General features: G+C 49.3%; 1 protein-coding gene across 1 annotated transcript; it reads left to right on the forward strand.

Moving 5' to 3' along the window:
- The first annotated feature begins 289 nt into the window (after nt 1-289).
- Nucleotides 290-3,128, forward strand: LOC110516354 (homeobox protein HMX3-like). The gene is made up of 3 exons (XM_021594834.2): nt 290-1,179; nt 1,488-1,983; nt 2,191-3,128. The coding sequence occupies exons 2-3, from the start codon at nt 1,764-1,766 to the stop codon at nt 2,769-2,771; spliced, it is 801 nt and encodes a 266-aa protein (XP_021450509.2). The 5' UTR covers nt 290-1,179; nt 1,488-1,763; the 3' UTR covers nt 2,772-3,128.
- Nucleotides 3,129-13,727: the final 10,599 nt, after the last annotated feature.

Here is a 13,727-nt window from a genome sequence, read left to right on the forward strand (position 1 = left end):
TCATCCCTACTGCCTCTGATCTGATGGACTCACTAAACAGAGAACATCCCTGGTCATCCCTACTGCCTCTGATCTGGTGGACTCACTAAACAGAGAACATCCCTGGTCATCCCTACTGCCTCTGATCTGGAGGACTCACTAAACAGAGAACATCCCTACTGCCTCTGATCTGGAGGACTCACTAAACAGAGAACATCCCTGGTCATCCCTACTGCCTCTGGTCTGGAGGACTCACTAAACAGAGAACATCCCTGGTCATCCCTACTGCCTCTGATCTGGAGGACTCACTAAACAGAGAACATCCCTACTGCCTCTGATCTGGAGGACTCACTAAACAGAGAACATCCCTACTGCCTCTGATCTGGAGGACTCACTAACCACCAATGCTTCGCTTGTAAAATATGTCTGAGCGTTGGAGTGTGGCCCCCGTGGCAATCCGTAGAATAACATATAATAAATGAAATGGTGCCGTCTGGTTTGCTTAGTAAAAGGAATTTGAAATGATTTATACTTTTACTTTCAATACATAAGTCTATTTTATCAATTACAATAACTTTTCCTATTTAAGTATTATTTAAAACCCAAATACTTTTAGACTTTTACTCAAGTAGTATTTTACTGGGTGACTTTCATTTTTACTCGAGTCATTTTCTATGAAGGTGTATATTTTGTTTTACTATGACTCAAGTATGACGTTTGGGGACTTTATCCACCGCGGGCTGAATATAGATAGAAGCCTGATGGGTTCTATTCTATTCGTTCCCTTCTATCAGTTAACGAGTTTATAAGAAGCAAATAAATAAATATGCGTTAATGAATTGCAATGCAGGCCTAAATGAAATGGAAATAGTTACACATAGAAATTTAGCTAGGCTATTTTAATTTACAGTAAATGTTGTGTTCAATATGTTATTCCAGCTACATTCATGTAAATACTATTTATAATATATTTATATTGGTGTTTCTCTTGTTTTGTTTTTTTTTACTTTGAAAACTACAGCTCGTCGAAAAGGCCTCATTAAAACGTGAACTTCATTAAAACGCGTGCCAGTCATTTAAAAAGAAAACCCTGAAACGCCGTAATCCACCTCCGCTTCTCCCAACGACAAACCCTTCCAGTGGACATCGGGATTGGACCCGGTCAGCACCAGGTGTTAAGTCTAAAACAGGATGTATTAGGTAAGCCTACCTTCTAAGGCAGAACTGCAGGGTCTATAGCTAGACATTATATATTCACCAACCCAAAGCCATATCTGCAGAAAAATAAAATAGGCTAATTCCTCAAATGCAGAACACCTCCAATTAAATTATTTATAATGAATCATTTCCATTCTTCCTTTCGTAGCCTTTATACCAGATGCCAGGCTCAATAAAAGAGGGGTAAAACGATAACATTCTACTCCCCTCTATCTATCTCTCTCTATCTCTCTCTCTCTCTCTCTCTCTCTCTCTCTTCCCCTCCCCTTGATGCAATTGGCCCCTCGCAGGCACTCCTCTTGTCCAATGGACGAGGGCGCACCAACGTTCCATCCGGTCCGTGGAAGTTACAGGCGAGGCAGAGAGAGAGAGAGAGAGAGAGAGAGAGAGGCGCGCCGTGAAAGTCCCAGTCCAATCCCCTCATCATCCTCGCATGGAGCAAATGGTGCGTGGAGCGTCAAGACGTCGTTAGGAAGAGAGAAAGAGAGTTCCAAGTTCCACTTCTAGAGCGCAGGGACATTTGGTTCCAAAATTCCTTGCGGGAGAAAAGAGACCATTTCTCTAAAATGATGAGCAAAGTGGACGCGTCATGCAAGCCGACTGCCGCGTCTCTCAAATTCACCATAGACAATATTCTGAACCTGCAGACATACTCGAGCGGTAACCACGGTAGGAAGACAGTTGACAGCAGTCATTCCGGTAGCAGGCTGCAGAATAGCACGGGACTGTACTGGTTCGATGACCATCAACGGAGAATGGACCCCGCGACAAGGCTACACGATGCAGGTAGGCAACTGTTGCCTAATATGGTAAAATATGAACGTTAAACACTGCACTGTAGCAGACTAAACTGCGCTTTTGTAGCCTGATCCAACACATCGGGCCTAATGCATTTATTTATATGTGTAGCATTATATTGTAGCCTGATGAACTGTCAGCGTCAAGCTATATATATATTACAGAATACAATTTCTGTCCCATTTCTGTTCTCAGAGCCGGATAACGACTGTAGCCCAACCGGAGGACCCAAGGCCGTCGCTATCACCCGGGAAGACTCGTTACAGATCACCGACAATTGCTTCGAAAGCGGGGACAGCGGCGACGACTGCTCCTCGACGCATCACACCGGAGACGGTGATAATAGCAGTGGCAAGAAAAAACAACTGTCAATAATAAACAAGAAAAAAACTCGCACAATCTTCTCCAAGAGACAGATCTTTCAGTTGGAATCTACTTTCGATACGAAGCGGTACCTTAGCAGCGCCGAGCGCGCCTGCCTCGCCAGTTCTCTCCAGTTAACGGAAACGCAGGTCAAAATCTGGTTCCAGAACCGAAGGAATAAATTGAAAAGACAGATTTCAACAGCGCTAGATGGTCCCAACGGTGATTTCTCCGACGCGGGTCCGGGGAAGGCTCTGCAGCTCCCGGCCTTGTACAAAGACAATAACCTGCTGGGAAGATGCTTGATGCCGATGCCCCTGCCCATCGTATACCCTGGCAGTAGCACGCATTATTTATGTTTTTCCAATGCCAGCAAGTACTTTAGTCTATTCGAAGGAGACGTTGTCCTGTAGTAGACAAGGCCGAGTCTGCTTAAAGGAGACGTAGTCCTATTTAAACCCGGCCTAGTCTGTTCGAAGGAGGCGTAGGGTTAGCATCATCGCCAAAAAGACTGTTTACAAAGTGATATATCATGCCAATTTCAGCTTCCGCATTTAGCATTCCCCCCCCCATCATCATCGTGTTAAAAAACGTAAGGTCGAGTCTGGCCCATGTAGTGTTTTAAAGCCTACTTGTAAGGATAGCCCGTTGACCTCAGGCCTAGCTCAATCCCACTTGTCACATCGATAGCCTGCGCCAATTGTATTTATTGACACACATCAACAATGTTGATATAAAACTCAAGAACGTATTTGCAGGATATCCTATCACACAAAGACATGCAGAATAACTCCATATTGAGTTTTATGTTATAATAATAGATAGTTGTTTCTGTTCGCAGAGTACCAGCGTAGGCCTAAAACCGTGGGTCTAATATTCATTTATTAAATTATTATTATTATTATTATTATTATGAACCTGTTATTAACAACAGCTTTTCCCAGCAGTCTAAACACGGCCAAAGATGCTATTATATTTGCATGCATGTACTGTATTATATTTCATTTCATTTTCAATTCATTAAATTAACTATGTATTTAAAATGAATGTAATGATTATTTTTTTTTACGCATGTTTAAACTTTATATCAATTATCATTATATACATTCATTGTATAACATTCTTATTTCTTCCCAACACTATAAAATTGACTGAATCTGTCATTAAAAAAATGTATATGTATATAATGTTTTTATGTATATAACAAAAACATCGTTTGGTACAAAGGTTTATGTAAACTATGCGTTGCTGTGCTGCGCCTTAAAGCCCTCAGTTGTAGGATATATGGGGAACGGATGTATAAATGCATTTTGGAGTTGTTTTACAAACCGTATTTACTCTTAACACCGTTTAATGTAGAGATGTCAAAAATGTCACACAAACAATTAACAACACGTCTGCTAACTATTAGGACGGTTCCAGCAACCCGTGATGAATGTGGCATTTTTCACAATTCTGGTATAGAAACACAGAATTCACATTTCATAATAAATAGTATGAAACCGAAGACAATAGGCTTATTGTTGTAACACGCTTGGCGTGTAACTAATCTCAAGGCACAGCATGTGAATCTGATTATCGCCAACGACGAGAGAGAGAGAGAGAGAGAGAGAGAGAGAGAGAGAGAGAGAGAGCTAATCCTGCTTTGTGGAATATCACTGATTGCAGTCAAGTGCTTTAATTAAGAACCAGGCTTCTTAAGAGAAATGTATGTAAGCTTATCATAAATACGTTGCAAAATGTTCAAACGTTCCTTCTGAAGTAGGACGTACGCAGGGAAGATTTGTGGCAAAAGGCCTGTGTGCCTATTGTGGTCCTCTGCTTGCGCACAATACTTAACACTTGACCTATACTTTGGGAGTATTTACCCAGAAAAGTACCCCATTACAACTCGTATATTGCAGGACTATTGGCTTTGGATTCTGCAATGGCACAGATATAGTCTTAACGCGTAACGGTGTATTCCGCCCTCCAATTATACTGCCTTAATATACAATTACGCTGTAAACAATTCTACAAGGAGAGCGGGCTAAATTCAGCGAAAACAATATGGCCTGTATTGAATTCATTTGACATGTATAATGTGCCCGAGTGAAGCCCCATAGATGCACTTTTTATGCATAAACAAATTGGCTAAGTTGAATCAAAACAGCAGGATGTTACAACAAGGAGTGTCCATTTCACCAGCGCACATTCATTTAGCCACGTAGTTGTAGAATTAGAACGATCAGAACGTAGCCGTGACATTCTAATTCTCTGCCTTTAATTAAGCCTCGTCATTCACACTTAAGAGTCGTCACCCACAGTCTTGGTTAAAACGCCTTGCGCCGCAGTCTCCAACGCAGGGAAACCGCGAACAGATGGAGCTGCTCGAGCACTGGCCGAGGGCGCACTATAGGTCCGCGCGGGGTTATCCGCCCCTGTCCGTCATATCCGCTAGACGCTCAAGGGTCTCCCATGGGAACGCGCCTGCGCACTTTCACCATCAATTAATAACGACCTCTGTATTTGGCCTAGGTGTTTTTCTTTTAAAGGCCTACCCACACAGGGAGGGCTATGTCAGGTGTGCACTAAGGTGACTAAATGTAACATGGGAACGCAACAACATGAGAATAAGACATTGGCTCTAATAAGGTTTGATCGGGAAAATTGAGCTAACGTAGGCTAATGTGATTAGCATGAGGTTGGGCTAACGTAGGCTAATGTGATTAGCATGAGGTTGAGCTAATGTAGGCTAATGTGATTAGCATGAGGTTGGAAGTAACAAGAACATTTCCCAGGACATAGACATATCTGATATGGGCAGAAAGCTTAAATTCTGGTTAATCTAACTGCACGGTCCAATTTACAGTAGCTATTACAGGGAAAGTATACCATGCTATTGTTTGAGGAGAGTGGCACAGTTATGAGCTTGAAATTGTATTAATAAACCAATTAGCCACATTTGGGCAGTCTTGATACTATTACCACTAGGCAGGTAGCCGTGTGTGGGGTGGCAGGTAGCCTAGTGGGGTGGCAGGTAGCCTAGTGGGGTGGCAGGTAGCCTAGTGGGGTGGCAGGTAGCCTAGTGGGGTGGCAGGTAGCCGTGTGGGGTGGCAGGTAGCCGTGTGGGGTGGCAGGTAGCCTAGTGGGGTGGCAAGTAGCCTAGTGGGGTGGCAGGTAGCCTAGTGGGGTGGCAGGTAGCCTAGTGGGTTGGCAGGTAGCCGTGTGGGGTGGCAGGTAGCCTAGTGGGGTGGCAGGTAGCCTAGTGGGGTGGCAGGTAGCCTAGTGGGGTTTGAGGAGAGGAGAGTACAGTTTGAGGAGAGTGGCACAGTTATGAGCTTGAAATTGTATTAATAAACCAATTAGCCACATTTGGGCAGTCTTGATACTATTACCACTAGGCAGGTAGCCGTGTGTGGGGTGGCAGGTAGCCTAGTGGGGTGGCAGGTAGCCTAGTGGGGTGGCAGGTAGCCTAGTGGGGTGGCAGGTAGCCGTGTGGGGTGGCAGGTAGCCGTGTGGGGTGGCAGGTAGCCTAGTGGGGTGGCAAGTAGCCTAGTGGGGTGGCAGGTAGCCTAGTGGGGTGGCAGGTAGCCTAGTGGGTTGGCAGGTAGCCGTGTGGGGTGGCAGGTAGCCTAGTGGGGTGGCAGGTAGCCTAGTGGGGTGGCAGGTAGCCGTGTGGGGTGGCAGGTAGCCGTGTGGGGTGGCAGGTAGCCTAGTGGGGTGGCAAGTAGCCTAGTGGGGTGGCAGGTAGCCTAGTGGGGTGGCAGGTAGCCTAGTGGGATGGCAGGTAGCCGTGTGGGGTGGCAGGTAGCCTAGTGGGGTGGCAAGTAGCCTAGTGGGGTGGCAGGTAGCCTAGTGGGGTGGCAGGTAGCCTAGTGGGTTGGCAGGTAGCCGTGTGGGGTGGCAGGTAGCCTACTGGGGTGGCAGGTAGCCTAGTGGGGTGGCAGGTAGCCTAGTGGGGTGGCAGGTAGCCTAGTGGGGTGGCAGGTAGCCGTGTGGGGTGGCAGGTAGCCTAGTGGGGTGGCAGGTAGCCTAGTGGGGTGGCAGGTAGCCGTGTGGGGTGGCAGGTAGCCTAGTGGGGTGGCAGGTAGCCTAGTGGGGTGGCAGGTAGCCTAGTGGGGTGGCAGGTAGCCTAGTGGGGTGGCAGGTAGCCTAGTGGGGTGGCAGGTAGCCTAGTGGGGTGGCGGGTAGCCGTGTGGGGTGGCAGGTAGCCTAGTGGGGTGGCAGGTAGCCTAGTGGGGTGGCAGGTAGCCTAGTGGGGTGGCAGGTAGCCTAGTGGGGTGGCAGGTAGCCGTGTGGGGTAGCAGGTAGCCTAGTGGGGTGACAGGTAGCCTAGTGGGGTGGCAGGTAGCCTAGTGGGGTGGCAGGTAGCCTAGTGTGGTGGCAGGTAGCCGTGTGGGGTGGCAGGTAGCCTAGTGGGGTGGCAGGTAGCCTAGTGGGGTGGCAGGTAGCCTAGTTGGGTGGCAGGTAGCCGTGTGGGGTGGCAGGTAGCCGTGTGGGGTGGCAGGTAGCCTAGTGGGGTGGCAGGTAGCCTAGTGGGGTGGCAGGTAGCCGTGTGGGGTGGCAGGTAGCCGTGTGGGGTGGCAGGTAGCCTAGTGGGGTGGCAAGTAGCCTAGTGGGGTGGCAGGTAGCCTAGTGGGGTAGCAGGTAGCCTAGTGGGATGGCAGGTAGCCGTGTGGGGTGGCAGGTAGCCTAGTGGGGTGGCAAGTAGCCTAGTGGGGTGGCAGGTAGCCTAGTGGGGTGGCAGGTAGCCTAGTGGGTTGGCAGGTAGCCGTGTGGGGTGGCAGGTAGCCTAGTGGGGTGGCAGGTAGCCTAGTGGGGTGGCAGGTAGCCTAGTGGGGTGGCAGGTAGCCTAGTGGGGTGGCAGGTAGCCGTGTGGGGTGGCAGGTAGCCTTTTGGGGTGGCAGGTAGCCTAGTGGGGTGGCAGGTAGCCGTGTGGGGTGGCAGGTAGCCTAGTGGGGTGGCAGGTAGCCTAGTGGGGTGGCAGGTAGCCGTGTGGGGTGGCAGGTAGCCTAGTGGGGTGGCAAGTAGCCTAGTGGGGTGGCAGGTAGCCTAGTGGGGTGGCAGGTAGCCTAGTGGGATTGCAGGTAGCCGTGTGGGGTGGCTGGTATCCTAGTGGGGTGGCAGGTAGCCTAGTGGGGTGGCAGGTAGCCTAGTGGGGTGGCAGGTAGCCTAGTGGGGTGGCAGGTAGCCGTGTGGGGTGGCAGGTAGCCTAGTGGGGTGGCAGGTAGCCTAGTGGGGTGGCAGGTAGCCTAGTGGGGTGGCAGGTAGCCTAGTGGGGTGGCAGGTAGCCGTGTGGGGTGGCAGGTAGCCTATTGGGGTGGCAAGTAGCCTAGTGGGGTGGCAGGTAGCCTAGTGGGGTGGCCGGTAGCCTAATGGGATGGCAGGTAGCCGTGTGGGGTGGCAGGTAGCCGTGTGGGGTGGCAGGTAGCCTAGTGGGGTGGCAGGTAGCCGTGTGGGGTGGCAGGTAGCCTAGTGGGGTGGCAGGTAGCCTAGTGGGGTGGCAGGTAGCCTAGTGGGATGGCAGGTAGCCGTGTGGGGTGGCTGGTATCCTAGTGGGGTGGCAGGTAGCCTAGTGGGGTGGCAGGTAGCCTAGTGGGGTGGCAGGTAGCCTAGTGGGGTGGCAGGTAGCCGTGTGGGGTGGCCGGTAGCCTAGTGGGATGGCAGGTAGCCGTGTGGGGTGGCAGGTAGCCTAGTGGGGTGGCAGGTAGCCTAGTGGGGTGGCAGGTAGCCGTGTGGGGTGGCAGGTAGCCGTGTGGGGTGGCAGGTAGCCTAGTGGGGTGGCAGGTAGCCTAGTGGGGTGGCAGGTAGCCTAGTGGGATGGCAGGTAGCCGTGTGGGGTGGCTGGTATCCTAGTGGGGTGGCAGGTAGCCTAGTGGGGTGGCAGGTAGCCTAGTGGGGTGGCAGGTAGCCTAGTGGGGTGGCAGGTAGCCGTGTGGGGTGGCAGGTAGCCTAGTGGGGTGGCAGGTAGCCCTGTGGGGTGGCAGGTAGCCTAGTGGGGTGGCAGGTAGCCGTGTGGGGTGGCAGGTAGCCTAGTGGGGTGGCAGGTTGCCTAGTGGGGTGGCAGGTAGCCGTGTGGGTTGGCAGGTAGCCTAGTGGGGTGGCAAGTAGCCTAGTGGGGTGGCAGGTAGCCTAGTGGGGTGGCAGGTAGCCTAGTGGGGTGGCAGGTAGCTGTGTGGGGTGGCAGGTAGCCTATTGGGGTGGCAGGTAGCCTAGTGGGGTGGCAAGTAGCCTATTGGGGTGGCAGGTAGCCTAGTGGGGTGGCAGGTAGCTGTGTGGGGTGGCAGGTAGCCTAGTGGGGTGGCAGGTAGCCTAGTGGGGTGGCAGGTAGCCTAGTGGGGTGGCAGGTAGCCGTGTGGGGTGGCAGGTAGCCTAGTGGGGTGGCAAGTAGCCTAGTGGGGTGGCAGGTAGCCTAGTGGTGTGGCAAGTAGCCTAGTGGGGTGGCAGGTAGCCTAGTGGGGTGGCAAGTAGCCTATTGGGGTGGCAGGTAGCCTAGTGGGGTGGCAGGTAGCTGTGTGGGGTGGCAGGTAGCCTAGTGGGGTGGCAGGTAGCCTAGTGGGGTGGCAGGTAGCCTAGTGGGGTGGCAGGTAGCTGTGTGGGGTGGCAGGTAGCCTAGTGGGGTGGCAGGTAGCCTAGTGGTGTGGCAGGTAGCCTAGTGGGGTGGCAGGTAGCCTAGTGGGGTTGGACTAGTATCAAATCCCCGAGGTGACAAGGTAAAAATCTGTCGTTCTGTCCCTGAAAAAGGAGGAAGAGGATGAGAAGAAGGAGGAAGAGTAGTAGAGGAAGGAGTAAGAGGGAAATGAGGAAGAGGACAATTATAAAGAATTCCATAGTTGATGTAACCTTGAATTCATAATATACTTGATGGCACAGTTTGGTTCAACTCTTAAAATCACAACTTGTGATCGTCAAGCATCCACAGGTTAACGGGATTACACAACACAATGCAGCTTTGACAACAGGAAGCTGTTCTGTACACCTGGATCTACCCGACATTTACCTATTTTATTTAACCAGGCAAGTCAGTTAAGAACAAAGTCTTAATTTCAATGACGGCCTACCGGGGAACAGTGGGTTAACTGCCTTTTTCAGGGACAGAACGACAGATTTTTACCTTGTCACCACATAAATCAACTGGTAAATTAACTGATAAATCAACTGATAAATCAACACATAAATCAACTGATAAATCAACTGATAAATCAACTGATAAATCAACACATAAATCAACTGATAAATCAACTGATAAATCAACTGATAAATCAACACATAAATCAACTGATAAATCAACACATAAATCAACTGATAAATCAACAGATAAATCAACTGGTAAATCAACTGATAAATCAACTGGTAAATCAACTGGTAAATCAACTGATAAATCAACTGGTAAATCAAATGATAAATCAACTGGTAAATCAACACATAAATCAACACATAAATCAACACATAAATCAACTGATAAATCAACACATAAATCAACACATAAATCAACACATAAATCAACTGATAAATCAACACATAAATCAACTGATAAATCACTTGTTCTTTACTCAAATATCAATGTGTCTGACCACTACGTTATTATTTTCATTAATAAAGACCTAAATCGTGATAGAACAGCTTACCTAATAAATGTCAGATTGACGTTAAAATATTAAGTACTCTTCCTTTTAAGTATTAATTAATAAATCTATAAATATAACTATCAAGGCCTCTTATATACTACCAGCCTCTCTCCTCTCTTCCTCTCCCTCTCCTCTCTACTCTCTCCCTCTCCTTTCTCCTCTCTCCCTCTCCTCTCCTCTCCTCTCTTCCTCTCTCCTCTCTCCTCTCTCCCTCTCCTCTCCTCTCTTCCTCTCCTCTCTCCTCTCTCCTCTCTCCCTCTCCTTTCTCCTCTCTCCTCTCTCCTCTCTTCCTCTCCTCTCTCCTCTCTCCCTCTCCTCTCCCTCTCCTCTCCCCTCTCTTCCTCTCTCCTCTCTTCCTCCAGTCCACTCGCTCAACTCTTTTCCCTCTACTGTCCTGTCCTGACATTCACTATTTCTTCACTCTTTGTCCTCTAGCTCCACTCTCTACCCTCTCTAACGTCCTGACCTTCACTGTTTCTCCACTCTCTACCCTCTCTACCGTCCTGACCTTCACTGTTTCTCCACTCTCTTCCCTCTCTACTGTCCTGTCCTGACCTTCACTGTTTCTCCACTCTCTTCCCTCTCTACTGTCCTGACCTTCACTGCTTCTCCACTCTCTTCCCTCTCTACCGTCCTGACCTTCATTATTTCTCCACTCTCTTCCCTCTCTACCGTCCTGACCTTCACTGTTTCTCCACTCTCTTCCCTCTCTACCGTCCTGACCTTCACTGTTTCTCCACTCTCTTCCCTCTCTACCGTCCTGACCTTCACTGTTTCTCCACTCTCTTCCCTCTCTACTGTCCTGACATTCACTGTTTCTCCACTCTCTTCCCTCTCTACTGTCCTGACATTCACTGTTTCTCCACTCACTTCCCTCTCTACCATCCTGACCTTCACTGTTTCTCCACTCTCTTCCCTCTCTACTGTCCTGACCTCCACTCTTTCTCATCAATCTCGACCCTCTTTCATTTCCACCCCGCTCTCTTCCAGTCTTCCTCCTTTCCACCCAACTCTCTGCCCCATGCTCTGTCATTGAGCATCTTGGGAGTTCATGCACTGAGGTGTGTGTGTATGTGTGTGTGTGTGTGTGTGTGTGTGCAGAGATGGTCGCATTCCACTGAGCTAGCCCATCACACACACCGAGAGAGAGAGAGAGAGAGAGAGAGCGAGAGAGAGAGAAGGAAACAGAGATAGAGAGTTGAGTAGAGAGGGGGAGTGAGTCTGATCAGTGTGATGAGTTTATAATTGTCCTCGGTCACGTTTGTGTTTCTACACGGGGTTGTGACTCACTATAGACTGGCTCTGACAGGTTGGGGGCAGGGGGCCGTGTGTCTGTGTGAGAGTGGGAGTGACTGTGTCAGTGTGTGTGTGTGTGTTTGTTTTTTCGTGTATGGTCTGTGTGTGTAAGACAGGAAGAGAGAGTGAGTGTGTGTGTTTGTGTGTTTGTGTGTGTGTGTGTGTGTCTGTGTGTGTGTGTGTATGGTGTGTGTGTATGTTTGTGTTGTGTGTGTGTGTTTGTGTAAGTGTGTGTTCTTTTGTGTGTTTAAGACAGGGAGTGTGTGTGTGTGTGTGTGTTTGTGTGTGTGTGTGTGTGTGTGTGTGTGGTGCGTGTGTTTGTGTAAGTGTGTGTTCTTTTGTGTGTTTAAGACAGGGAGAGTGTGTGTGTGTGTGTGTGTGTGTGTGTATGTGTGTGTATGTGTATGTTTTCAGCTCCTTTCTGCATGACTTGAAGTCTGTGTGTCCTCCCGTTGGTTTGACCTCGCAACCCCTCAGTGTCATCAGACAGAGGTCGTCGTTCCCGGCAACAGAACAGAGGTTCCATGTCAATGTTGAGGTGACATTTGAGGGGGACTAGCGACTGGAGTGTATCCACAATTAGTATAATTATCAATCAAATGTATTTATTCAATCTAACCTTTTTTGAAGCAGTTACATTGAGAGGGATGAATCTTTTCAACAACAAGGGAGATCTGCATGACAAGAACAAGGGGCCCTGCATGACAACAACAAGGGAGATCTGCATGACAACAACAAGGGAGATCTGCATGACAACAACAAGGGAGATCTGCATGACAACAACAAGGGAGATCTGCATGACAACAACAAGGGAGATCTGCATGACAACAACAAGGGAGATCTGCATGACAACAACAAGGGAGATCTGCATGACAACAACAAGGGGCCCTGCATGACAACAACAAGGGAGATCTGCATGACAACAACAAGGGAGATCTGCATGACAACAACAAGGGGGCCCTGCATCACAACAACAAAGGAGATCTGCATGACAACAACAAGGGAGATCTGCATGACAACAACAAGGGATATCCTGCATCACAACAACAAGGGATATCCTGCATCACAACAACAAGGGATATCCTGCATCACAACAACAAGGGAGCTCTGCATCACAACAACAAGGGAGATCTGCATCACAACAACAAGGGAGCTCTGCATCACAACAACAAGGGAGATCTGCATCACAACAACAAGGGAGATCTGCATCACAACAACAAGGGAGCCCTGCATGACAACAACAAGGGAGCTCTGCATCACAACAACAAGGGAGCCCTGCATCACAACAACAAGGAAGATCTGCATCACAACAACAAGGGACCCTGCATGACAATAACAAGGGGGTCCCTGCATGACAACAACAAGGGAGCCCTGCATCACAACAACAAGGGAGCCTTACATGACAACAACAAGGGAGCTCTGCATCACAACAACAAGGGAGATCTGCATGACAAAAACAAGGGATCTCTGCATCACAACAACAAGGGAGATCTGCATCACAACAACAAGGGAGCCCTGCATCACAACAACAAGGGAGATCTGCATGACAACAACAAGGGAGCTCTGCATCACAACAACAAGGGATGCCCTGCATCACAACAACAAGGGAGCCCTGCATGACAACAACAGTCTACAGGAAGGAAGGGGAGGACTCATCCTACTGCATCACAACAACAGTCTACAATACAACCAGAGGAGGCTCCTCAGAGGAGGAAGGGGAGGACTACTCCTACTGCATCACAACAACAGTCTACAATACAACCAGAGGAGGCTCCTCAGAGGAGGAAGGGGAGGACTACTCCTACTGCATCACAACAACAGTCTACAATACAACCAGAGGAGGCAGCTCAGAGGAGGAAGGGGAGGACTCATCCTACTGCATCACAACAACAGTCTACAATACAACCAGAGGAGGCAGCTCAGAGGAGGAAGGGGAGGACTACTCCTACTGCATCACAACAACAGTCTACAATACAACCAGAGGAGGCTCCTCAGAGGAGGAAGGGGAGGACTCATCCTACTGCATCACAACAACAGTCTACAATACAACCAGAGGAGGCTCCTCAGAGGAGGAAGGGGAGGACTCATCCTACTGCATCACAACAACAGTTTACAATACAACCAGAGGAGGCTCCTCAGAGGAGGAAGGGGAGGACTACTCCTACTGCATCACAACAACAGTCTACAATACAACCAGAGGAGGCAGCTCAGAGGAGGAAGGGGAGGACTCATCCTACTGCATCACAACAACAGTCTACAATACAACCAGAGGAGGCTCCTCAGAGGAGGAAGGGGAGGACTACTCCTACTGCATCACAACAACAGTCTACAATACAACCAGAGGAGGCAGCTCAGAGGAGGAAGGGGAGGACTCATCCTACTGCATCACAACAACAGTCTACAATACAACCAGAGGAGGCTCCTCAGAGGAGGAAGGGGAGGACTACTCCTACTGCATCACAA

This window comes from Oncorhynchus mykiss, chromosome 10, assembly GCF_013265735.2.
Source record: "Oncorhynchus mykiss isolate Arlee chromosome 10, USDA_OmykA_1.1, whole genome shotgun sequence".
Classification (NCBI taxonomy): Eukaryota; Metazoa; Chordata; class Actinopteri; order Salmoniformes; family Salmonidae; genus Oncorhynchus; species Oncorhynchus mykiss.